Source organism: Marmota monax, unplaced genomic scaffold, assembly GCF_021218885.2.
Source record: "Marmota monax isolate L192 unplaced genomic scaffold, Marmota_monax_Labrador192_F-V1.1 WCK01_AAM20220418_F8-fsc00182, whole genome shotgun sequence".
Taxonomy (NCBI): Eukaryota; Metazoa; Chordata; class Mammalia; order Rodentia; family Sciuridae; genus Marmota; species Marmota monax.
This window is the reverse complement of record NW_026693043.1, coordinates 77,437-89,914: the sequence shown is the minus strand read 5'-3', so window position 1 is coordinate 89,914 and position 12,478 is coordinate 77,437. Positions and strand designations below refer to the sequence as shown.

The 12,478-nt window shown below is 38.2% G+C and overlaps 1 protein-coding gene across 2 annotated transcripts in view; it reads left to right on the top strand.

The window, feature by feature from the left end:
* Med14 (mediator complex subunit 14) overlaps positions 1-12,478 on the top strand; it is a 71,646-nt gene that overhangs the window by 31,461 nt on the left and 27,707 nt on the right. For both annotated transcript variants that reach the window (XM_046453849.2, XM_046453848.2), the window contains exons 13-18: positions 197-356; positions 2,975-3,169; positions 3,540-3,674; positions 7,060-7,136; positions 12,000-12,160; positions 12,252-12,398. In XM_046453849.2, coding sequence (XP_046309805.1) covers positions 197-356; positions 2,975-3,169; positions 3,540-3,674; positions 7,060-7,136; positions 12,000-12,160; positions 12,252-12,398 — 875 coding nt within the window. The remainder of the gene's footprint in view (positions 1-196; positions 357-2,974; positions 3,170-3,539; positions 3,675-7,059; positions 7,137-11,999; positions 12,161-12,251; positions 12,399-12,478) is intronic.

Here is a 12,478-nt window from a genome sequence, read left to right as displayed (position 1 = left end):
TAAGTTGCTGAGGCTGGTTTTGAACTTGGGATACTCCTGCCTCTGCTTTCTGAGCCACTGGGATTACAAGGGTGCACCAGCACACCTGGCTCAATTGTTGGTTTTTTTGTGATCTTCATTCTATTTGTAAATCAGTAACATGAAGTTAATCTGAAAAGTATAGTCTTATGATGTGTTTTATCTTTTTTAAATTAAGGTTTTGGCTTGGACAACAGCGTTGCAAACAATCTATAAAACATCTGCCTACAATAAGCAGTGAGACATTGCAGCTTTCCAATTACTCTACTCATCCTATTGGAAACCTTTCTAAGAATAAGCTGTTTATTAAACTCACCCGTCTTCCACAATACTACATTGTAAGTATGCAGAAGGGTGATTAGGGGTGATCAAGTCCAGTAATTCTGTTAGTATCATGAATGATTTATTGTTTAATTTAATTTTTGCATATGAATTTTATTGAACATTTGACTTTTTTTTGTTTTTTTTTTTTTTTTTGGTGGTGCTGATGATTGAACCCAGGGCCTTGTGCATTCGAGGCAAGCACTCTACCAACTGAGCTATATCCCCAACCCTGAACATTTGACTTTTATGTAGTGATTCTCAACCCAGCGGGTAGGGATCGGGAAAGGGGATAAGTCTGGCTTTGGTTGGGGAATTTAAGGTCGTCTCCATCTCTCATTCTAGAATCTTTCCTATATTGATTTCTAGTTTTTGATTAGATTGAGGCATCTCCTCTATTAGAAGAAAAAAGTTGAGCTACTATTATGAAGGTTTGGATGATTGGGTGTCAGATAAATTTATTTGGTTTAACTGAATATGAACTTGTTTAAAGCAGCCTTTTAAATATGGGCTGGTTGATAGAGCTTTATTTTCTCATCTCTAATTGAAGGCATATTCCATGGTTGATTGAATGTACATTGCAGTATACAATAAGATTCTTTCTTTTTAATTTTTACTCTTCCTGGGTGTTTTCCAGTTGGTTTCTTTGAGGTCTTTGAATTGGTTAGAATTAGAAAGCATTTGGAATATGAGCTCACTTTAATACATTCCCTGCTTGTAGAAATTTCTTATATACCAAATAGATACTTTTTCCTAAGAATCTAAGGTATTCGAAATTTTTAATTCATGATTGTTGTTTGAAAATAATGGGAGTGAATTTTTTAGTTTTGAAAGATACTATCTTAAAAAGATAACCTGTGGCCAGGTGTGGTGGCATAGTCCTGTAATCCCAGCGGCTTTGGAGGCTCAGGCAGGAGGATCTTGGCAAGTTCACAGCCAGCCTCAGTAACGGTGAGGTGCTAAGCAACTCAGTGAGACCCTGTCTCTAAATAAAATACAAAATAGGGCTGGGGATGTGGCTCAGTGGTCGAGTGTCCCTGAGTTCAATCCCTGCCCCCCTTCCCCAAAAAAAGATACCCCGTGTAGGCTGATATATCTCTACATAGACTTATAAGTCTGTCATTGATATGAATTTTACTTTTTTCTGAATTTTAAAACACCTGCTGTGGAACTAGATGTGACACACAACAAAGGGCTATTATTTCAGTTCTCAGCGAACTGCCTAGCCCATGAAGTGATATCGTGCCTGGGAATACATATAGGTTTTTTTAATACTCAACCACACACAAAGTAAAATTTGAAAGTTACATATATTTTTCATTTTCTGACCTTATTTAGCATCAACAAATGCTCAGGTTTTAGTGTCAGTGACCATTGGTAAAGCAATACTTTATAGGTTATTCCAACATTGTTCAGATTTATCACTTAGGGGTGATATGTTCATAAACATGAAAAGAACTGCTACCATGGACATTAAGAACAGAGGAGGCTGAGTGCAGTGGCGCACACCTATAATCCCAGCAACTTGTATGACTGAGGCAGGAGGATTGTGAGTTCAAAGTCAGCCTCAGCAACAGCAAGGCCCTAAGAACTCAGTGAGACCCTGTCTCTAAATAAAATACCAAATAGGGCTAGGATGTGGCTCAGTGGTCAAGTGCCCCTGAGTTCAATCCCAGTTCCACACCCCACAACAAAAACAAAAAAATAACCATCTCATACAGTGGATAAGAGCCAGGTTTCTGTAGCCAAACATTAGTGTGAGTCCATGGCTTCTTAGCTGTAAGACTTTGGGCATGTAACTTACATTGTCATACCTCAATTCCCTCCTTAAAAAAAATAAATACATAGGAATCTTAGGATTAAAAGTGTTCACGTCTATAAGGCACTTTGGATGGTCCTTGGTACATATCATTTTAAAGTAGTGCTGATGTTTTGGTCCTCCTAGTGTATAGTTTTCAGTTGAAAAACTGGGGTTTATTTTTATATTCTTCCCAGTGAGAAATAGTTATCATTTTTCTCTGCCATAATGTAGAATGTTAGGTGTTTTAATGGTTATAGGGAGACAGCAGGGCAATTTAAAATTGATACTGTTCTAGAAAATCTAGCAGCCGGAGTAGACATAAATTGTTTTTTCAGTTTATAACCTGAAGCATGAATATCAAGAACACCTATTGCTAAGAATTTGAATGTCCCATTTGCTATGGTTTATGATTGGCTTACTTAGATCAATCTTTAATCTGGTCTGTTTTTTAAACAACAGTATATATTTACTAGTAATGCTTTTTGACATCATGTTTGATTTGTCTGTATAAAATTTATATTAGATGTATAATTCTGAGCCATACTTGTTATAAGGAGAAAATATCTAATGCGTCTTTTTTTTTCTTTTTCTTTTTTGGTACTGGGTATTGAGCCCAGGGGTGCTTAATCAGTGCCACATCCCAGTCCTTTTAATTTTTTATCTTGAGACAGGGTCTTGCTAAGTTGCTTCGGCCTCACCATATTGCTGGGGCTGACTTTGAACTTGCGATCCTTCTGCCTCAGCCCGTCGAGTCAGTGTGTTTCCAGGCGTGTGCCACACCCATGGCCCAACACTTAATTCTCTGACTCTCATTTCTGATTTGGGCCTTTTTAGGTTGTGGAGATGCTGGAGGTTCCCAATAAACCTACACAGCTGTCATACAAGTACTACTTCATGTCCGTGAATGCCACCGATCGTGAAGACAGCCCTGTGGTGGCACTTCTGCTGCAGCAGTTCAAGGAAAATGTCCAGGACTTGATTTTTCGTACAAAACCTGGGAAACAGACTAAAACTGGAACCAAGCGTAAGGTATGATCATATACAGAAGTGAGCATAGAATTTATATGAGTGTATTACCTTTTTTGTGTTCTTTACCCCCCCTTTTTTTTTAATATGGAAAAGATAAGATTTTTTTAAAGGGCAGCAGTGGAACTTAAGTAACAATTTTCTATATTCTCTTGATACAACTGCTTCTTTTAATTAATTATACACCATTTTCCACAAGCAGTTTTGTTAAACACACAGTATTTTCAACTAAATTATCAATGCTTAGGTTAGTATTTGCTCAATAAACATTTGTTGAAATCATTAACATTTGTTTTGGTTACCCTTGAGTTTTGTGACTGCTTTGATTGCTTTACTGAGTTGCATCATCTGTACTGTTTTACTTGAATTCTAGGTATGTGACGATCCATGTCCAGTAGAATCCAAGAAAACCAAGCGATCAGGAGAAACGTGTGCCTTCAATAAAGTTCTAGCTCACTTTGTTGCCATGTGTGATACAAACATGCCATTTGTAGGACTTCGGTTGGAGGTAATTTTTTGGAATGATTCTCAATATTCTGTATGAAGGAGGGTTTTTTTTTAAAAACTCATTGTAAAGTTACGTGGATTTGATTAGGAGAACCAGGATGGTTGTCATCCTGTTCATTTTGGGAAGCGTGGGTCTACAAGTAGCCTCTCATAGTATACATGTAAAACATGGCTTAATTATTTCCTTTCTGTATTCCAGATTCTGAGCCTTCTGCTCTTTATGTAAATGGAAAGTAAAGTCTTCCCAGTTAGAAAAATGGACAGTTTTTAAGAATTTGCACCTTACTTTTACATCTTAGTTGGAGCATTTGTTTAAGCCTATTAGAAATGGTTATTTAACAAAGGGGCAGCTGTTTTTTGAGTTGGTGAAGATGGGCATATTAAGTACTAATAAAATGGGGCTGCTTTCTGAGAAGCAAGTGAGAAAGAATATTAAGTTTTTTCTTTTATCACATGGAAGAAGCAATGGACTTAAGCAGAATCAGTGTCTTTTAAGAATATATAGTTGTGTAGTCAGTGTGATTCCCAAACATGAAAGTAAAAGGTGGCTGGGATTGTGGCTCAGTGGTAGAGCACTTGCCTAGCATGTACGAGGCACTGGGTTCAATTCTCAGTATTACATATAAAATAAATAAAATAAAGTCCATTGACAACTAAAAAAAAAAAAATTAAAAATAAAGAAGAAAGAGAAGAAGAAAGTAAAGGGAGGTTAACAATCTGAATTTTTTGTATTTCCAGAAAGAGGTTTGGCTGAAGGTTGGCTATCCTTCAAAAGTTGTACACTTAGACCCTAATTATTTCCCTCTAGTGTAAAGTTTTAGTTTTTGTAAAAATCCTCTTCTCTATAAGTTATTGGAAATGAAGAAGAGACCTGGAAACATGAACATGGACTTTTTTGGTTGGGCTAATGATGATGGTCTTGGGAAGATATTTTCAAAATAGCTTTCAGGCCTTCAGACGGCTTGGCAAACCTTTTCTGGAAAGGGCCAGAAGTAAATATTTTAGGTTTTGGAGGTTACACAGTCTCTGACAGCTACCCGTAAACATGCTGTGGTTGTATGAAGCAGCCATGGTTGATATTTAAACAAATGAGCATGGCTATGTTCCAGTAATACTTGACTTATGGAAAATAGGCAGTGGGCTGGAATGGGCCCAGGAACTGTTCACCAGCCCCTGCTTCAGAGGGCTTTGGGATCTGCAGGCAGAGAATAAGGTGAGAAAATGCAAAGAGCAGCAGTAGCCCAGAGAGAAACCCAAGCCCAGAAACAGGCACCTAAAATAGGTCCTCATGTCCTTGATGGCCCCCAGCTCCTAGAACTGTGAGTGAGCTTGATGAATGTCCTTCCTGGCCCTTCTGTCTGGGAACTGGCCATAGCTCCTAAACTGTACAGGGTATTCATATTTCCTATTTACTTACCATGTTCTTGGACTCTTTTATCAGGTCATTTAGATGTATTATATAGCTGTCACTTAGTTATTACCTTCGTAGTCAGAAGGGAGGATACATGGTGCTGGGACAGTGCAGTCAATGCATTTATGTCCTCTCTTCCCCAAATATAGACCAAAATTTGCAAGAATGTGTGTTTGCAGGCCCACCTAGACTGATGCCTGTAGACGTATGTCTTCTCTTTACTCCTGTATTGTATACACATGGGGCACGTCAGAACATTCTATAATGCTCTGTTGAACTTGGTCAAGCTTGTAAAAACTCACTCTACTTTTTCTTTTAGTGAAAAATTCTAGCTATGCTATGACAAAAGCAAGCACCTTTTTATGCTTACAGTAATTTACACTGAGGTGAAAAAACTAAATCTAACCTCACTGGGGATGTTTATCTTTGTGATTTATGGAATAGTGGCAACATTTGAACCATCCCACACTTTATTTCCTTTTGAATCTGAACCTCTACTGCCCAGCAGCTGGTGTTTTTGAACCTCTGCCCTTCCCAAAGAGCAGGCCTCAGTGAGTTACTTAGAGCCACCCTAAATTCTTTTTGGAACAAGGTAGGTATAAATCCTCGGTCATAGAAGACCCAGCAATGTCACCAAAGGTGGCAAGTATTCCTTTGGTGGATCCAATGGCTTTCTGGCATACCTTAACAGCTTAGGGTTCCATGGAAGGGGTTTCAGCTGCCATTCCTGCGTTCGTCGTCTTAACTGACTTTCTGACTCCTCTAGTTGGGAGAGAAATTTCTTTGGGAAAAGGCATAAATTTGAAATTTTATTTTCTTGAGTTTCATGTAGAAAATGACTTAATAGTTCAAAATGTATTTTGACAAAGTTATAAACTAAAAAATATGGTTTATGATTAGGAATAAGATACAACTATGACTTAAACTTCATTTGGAATAAACAATAGAATTACATAAGAAAAATTGCCTTATTTTTCTGTTACTTTATTTGGGACTACCAGAATTGAGTCTGGATACTTTTTTTTTTTTAAATATTTATTTATTTATTTTTTAATTAAAAAAACTTTTTTATTATTAGTTGTTCAAAACATTACAAAGCTCTTGACATATCATATTTCATACATTTGATTCAAGCAGATTATGAACTCCCATTTACCCCGAATACATATTGCAGATTCACATGGGTTCCACATCCACATTTTTACATATTGCCATACTAGTGTTTGTATACTGCTGCCCTTCCTATCCTCTACTATCCCTCCTCCCCTCCCCTCCCCTCTCCTCCCATCTTCTCTCTCTACCCCATCTACTGTAATTCATTTCTCTCTCTTGTTTTTTTTTTCCCCTTTCCCCTCACTTCCTCTTATATGTAATTTTATATAACCCTGAGGGTCTCCTTCCTTTACCATGCAATTTCCTTTCTCTCTCTCTTTCCCTCCCCCCTCTCGACCCTGTTTAATGGTGATCTTCTTCTCATGCTCTTCCTCCCTATTCTGTTCTTAGTTGCTCTCCTTATATCAAAGATGACATTTGGCATTTGTTTTTTAGGGATTGGCTAGTTTTAGGTGGAAACACGATATCTTTATTTTACATTTATGTGGTGCTGAGAGTCAAACCCAGTGCCTCGCGCATGCCAGGTGAGCATTCTACCACTGAGCCACAACCCCAGCCCTGGATTACTTTTGACTCACTAAAAAAATTAGGTTAATCTCCTGAATTTGGAAGATTTGCCACCTGTGGAGGCGTTTTGAAAAAACTAGAGACTCTGAGGCAGCTTTGAGTTTCACTGGATTTAATGAGTTTCCCAAGGAATCTAACGATGGGGATTTGCTCATGCCTCATAAGGTTCTAACTTTGGGAAAGTCTGGCCGTAAAACAGATGCTACCAACATAGAGACACTAATACATAGTAAAGGCAGCTCCTTTCCTTTGTAAAATTAATGGTATGTTAAAATGTGTACTTTTGTCTTTCCAGTTATCCAATCTGGAGATTCCGCATCAAGGAGTGCAAATTGAAGGTGATGGCTTCAGCCATGCAATTCGCTTATTAAAGTAAGTCCCTATCATGTGTCTCACTTGGTACCACATGTAGCAGTCACAGTGCCAGAGCTGTTCCCTCCTTCCATTAAAACAGTAGAACCTGCAAGTGTCACAGATTTCTGTGTAGAATTAAATGTCTGGGGGCACATTCTCTTTGACTTGTGGAGTGACCATTCAGCACCACTTGATATTTTAGGATATCTCCTCCATGTTTCTTTAATTCATTCAGTAGATATTTACTGAATGCAACTGAGTGTCAGGCTTGACTTGTGATAGGATACTTCGGGTTCATAAAGCAGGTGGATGTGGGCCAGTTCAGAAGGTAGGAAGGGTATACCTCAGAAAGCAACAGTTATGTTCAGACTGAAGAAGCTGTCAGACTTAGCCAGAGGATGAAAGGGAGGTGGGGTGGGAGTTTGAGATCCTTACCAGAGGGGACAACTGCTAATGTGAAGGCTTAGAGGCCAGAGAGAGCTTGCTATCCTGGAGCTGAAGGGAGTTCAGCATGGCGGCAGGTAGGAGAGGTGAGACTGGAGATGGAAGAAGGAAGGATCAGGTCTCGTAATTTGAACTTGATCTTTATGGCACTCAAAAGCCATTAGATGATTTTAGGCAGAAACTGGCATCATTAGATAAGTGTTTCTGAAAGCTTAACCTGATAGCAATGTGGAGAATAAATTGGAGCAGAAACCAGTTGCTGAACTGGTTCACATCAGAGTTATTGGTAGCTTGGCTTAGGATAGGTTCCACGAGGACTTCAGACATGAAATATGAAAGGGTTGGTGATTCAGTTGATTGATGTTGGAGATGAGAATGGGCAGGTGGCCAAGATGCTTCTGAGTTTTATCTTGGTCAAATGATGGATGTTGGTGGTGGTTTCTGAGATAAGGGACACAGCAGATGTGAGTTTGAAAGGGCTTTGCTAAGTTTCAGGCCCTAGACATCCTTTGAGCCATAAGGGGTGTATCTCAAGCTCAGTTAACAGGTCTGTGCATAAGTAGATAAAGTCAGAATCCTGGATTGAGCTAGGGCAATAAATTAGATCGCTGGGAAGAAGTATACAAAAGGAGATGAGCAGAGGGCTTGGTTCTAAGTGGCCAGAGGACAAGGAGCTGAAGGATGCTTAGAAGTGAAGCTAATGTTGTCACCTTCACTTTACACAGCCATGCAGGTTGAATGTGCAGTGCTAGAGTACCATCTATGACATTGGCCTTTTTGGTCCGGAAAACAGGTTTTTTGAGGGGGCTCTCCTACTGGGACCATTTTATTGTTTCTTAGATGTTGCTTGATGTATTTTATTAATATAAGAACAATTTTTATAGAATTCCTCTGTCTGCTAAGACATGGATCTGTAAATTTAAGCAATAGTGCTTTAATTTTTGTTATGTAGGTATTTGCTTTTGTAGAAGGTGGAAAGGGCTACCAAATAAGGGTGAGCATAATGTATGTAATGGTGCTCACTTTGGGTCCTAAGAGTTGAAGAAGTAGAATAGCTCCTCTTCCTAGCTGACCACCTTAACACCATTTCTACACAAAGTTTGCAGGAGATAGAGCTGGTCTTATTATGGACTTCAGTAGGAAAATGTAATGTGTTTTAATTGCATTTGGTTTTGAATTGCTTTGCCTTAAATATAGGTTTCTTTTTTTCTTTTTACTCTTCCTGGAAACTACAGATAAATTAGTGATGTTAACATTTGTGTTCTATTCTCCTTAGTTATATTTTTCATGATTTATAAGATTTTTTTTTGGGGGGGGGGTACTGGGGATTGAACTCAGGGGCACTCAACCACTAATGCTGCAGTCTGGCTGGGCACAAAATCACGAGCCACCACACAGCTTGTAGATTCAAACAGCAACTCTTTATTCCCGAACTCACACCAGCCGTCTACAATCACGTTCTGGGGAAATCCACGTTCTCTGCCCAAATCCACCCCCACTAGGCTTCTGTCTCCCAAAAAATACTGTCTGAATCCCGTGAGAACTCAAGGGGAACTCAGGCAGCAGGATACGCCCTATTCCCAGCAGGAATAACCTTAAACCTGGAACCACCCTAAACCCAGATTATCCTAAACCCGGAACGCCCTAAAACTGGATTATCCTAAACCAGGAACACCCTAAACCCGGATCCGCCCTGGTCCTTGAGCAAGGTCACCTTAGATGCAATGTCACTGCAAAATGTCCTATTTCCACGAGTCCTTCCACTAAGCAACATGGGGTACGCTAGCAAGGAAATTGTCATACCTACTTGGCTAATGGCTCCCAGCACACTAAACCACATCCCCAGCCCTATTTTTATTTTATTTAGAGATAGGGTCTCACTGAGTTGCTTAGCGCCTTGCTTTTTGCTGAGGCTGGTTTTGAACTCGCTATCCTCCTGCCTTAGCCTCCTGAGCCAGTGGGATTACAGGTGTGTGCCACTGTGCCTGGCATACAAGATTTTAAATACCTTGTTCTTAATCATTTTTTCAAGAGAAGTTTTAGAATTCCCTTTTTTTCTTTCACATAAGAGTCTTACCTACAGGGGAAGCACTTCATATTTTTTAGCTTCATTTAACAATGATTTTTAAACAAAATCATTCTGGCTTTTGATTTCTTTATTTAAACTTATAGGAAAATATATAGAAATGGTTAAAGTAAAGATATATTTGTCTAGTAAATGCTGTTCATTATCAGGATAAGGTATAGAAATGAAGAGGAAGAAGTAATAAATGCCTCTGATTTTATTAAATCAAAATCCTGCACAGATCTAATTAGTATGTAATTGCTCTAATGCATTTAATCTTGAGAAAATTTTCTCAGTTTTTAGTCATAGATTATTTTCTATTACAGTCTTAAAAATGAATAAATGTGTTTGGGGATACCTTAGTGCAGAGCACTTGCCTAGCATATGCAAGGCCCTGGAGTTCAACCCCAGCACTGAAAAAAAAAAAAAATTGGATAAATGTTTTATAGGTTCCATGAAATAGAGCAAATTATATCTGTCACAGATTAAGAAAGTGACACAAAATGCATTTCCAGGGTCTAGCTGTCCCTGAGAACATAAATTAAAAGGAGTCTTATACTTACCTTAGTTCTCACTTCAGAAGATGTTGGCTTCTGTGTTTTCATTTTCCAACCAGGTGGATTTCATGAGAAACCTCCTTAATGTAAAAGGAAGATAATGTAATGCATTTATATTTTCAAACTTGAGATGAAATATCTATTTGAGTTGGCTGCTTTTTATAACTTCTATGAAGAGGGTTATATCGTGAGGGGTAAGGGCAAACAAGTCCTCAGTATACCTATCAGTTGAAGAACGTGTTTGCAAAATATGCAATTCTTTCTGGTAGTAATACAAAGAATATGGTATGAAAGATTTAACTTTTGAAAAGCTTTTGAAAACTCTTGATGAGAAGATGTGATAGAAATTTTGAGTAAATCTCTAGAGTACATTAATTATATTTTGACATTTTATATTTACATAGCTTTCTTTTCTGCCACACAACGAATTTCATTTATTTATTTTTGTGGTCTGGGGATTGAACCCAGGGCCTTGCTCAAGCTAGGCAAGTACCTTCACTGAGCCACATCGCCAGCCCACATGTTTTATTTTTATTACATGCAATTCTCTTTTTTGTTCTCTTCTAGGTCAGGGGTTCTTGACCTCAGGGCAGATTTGCCCTTTAGGGAACATTTGGTAATCTTTGGGGATATTTTTGGTTATCATTAACTGGGAAGCGGGGGTGGAACATGCTACTGACCTTTAGTAGGTAGAGGCCAAGGTTGGACAAGAGAGGACAGCCCCCTCCCCCCAATAAAGAATTATCCAGCTCCAAATGTCAGTATTGCTAAGATTGAGAAATTTGTTCTAGGTGTTATATTCTGAATAAGAGGACTAAGCCAAGATTCTATATTTCCGATTGCATTCATTTTGTTTGCCTTTGTGTAGATAACCATTATGCCACATCTGAGAATAATGTGTAATTACTGTATCACCTCAGTATTTCATCCATTACTAAAATAGTTCATAAACAAGTCAAATATATATCCTTCTAATGTTTTATGATAAAATGAAATAGTCCATAAAGCTCTTGAAGGAAAATGCTTAAGTAGGTATTTTTTAAGACACCAAAGCTACTGCATTCCTCTTGTATATGTGACATATGTGATAGATATATATACAGTGTGTATGTTCAATTAGTTCATACATGTTAAGCTCCATCATAATAGGGTTACCTCTATAGAGAGGAAGTGAAGGGAGACTCATGCACCCAGAATTTTGTCAAGGCAATTCAGCCAGTAAACCAAGATTTGCTTTTACTACAAAATGATATTAATATATATAAGTACTTGCTCTATCAGCCCCAGTAAACATTTGCTGTATATTATTTTGTCATTTTTCATCGGGTAATTTTTTATTTTATAGGTGGGAAATTGAAATTCAGAGGGGTTAAATGTGGCTGAGACAGAATTAGAATGAAAGACCCAGATTCCAAAGCCCTTATTCGTTGTAGTATATTGTCTCTTCAGAGGGTAGTTTTATAAGTATTTTGTTCTCCTTAGCTTTTTTTTTTTTTTTTTTTTTGAAGATGTTCCATAGAACCTATATTGTTGATTTATTTTCATTCTGTAGAATTAAAGTCTTTTTTTTTTTTTAACAAGATTAGAAAAACACTTATTTTACTTTGTTAAAGGGAGAGGTCCTAATTCATGCTGATATGAATCAAAATGGGTTAAATACCATTAGTTGCTGTGAATTGCTTTCTTCTTTTGCAGAAAGTATCTAGAAGTAAAACTTAAACTGTAGCTCTAATGTCACACCCTGCCTGTCATTGTGTACATTATGCTTTCTCTTTCTGTGTAAAGTACACTTCATATACTATTTTTCATCACCAGAATTCCCCCCTGTAAGGGTGTAAACGAGGAAACCCAAAAAGCTCTGGACCGCTCTCTCCTTGATTGCACTTTCCGATTACAAGGTAGAAATAATCGCACGTGGGTGGCAGAGTTAGTGTTTGCAAATTGTCCACTTAATGGCACTTCTACAAGGGAACAAGGTGAGATGTTTCACACCCTTTGTTTTTGCATATTTCTGGGCTTTTTTTTTTTAGTATTGATTACTATTAATCTTCTCATTTAATCCTGTAGGCCCATCCCGGCATGTTTACCTGACCTATGAAAATCTGCTCTCTGAACCTGTTGGTGGTAGAAAAGTGGTTGAAATGTTCCTTAATGACTGGAACAGCATTGCACGATTATACGAGTGTGTGTTGGAATTTGCACGTTCCCTACCAGGTACATGTGATCATCATCATCTTTTTTTTTTGGTACTGTGGATTGAACCGGGGCACCTAACCACTGAGCCATATTCCCAG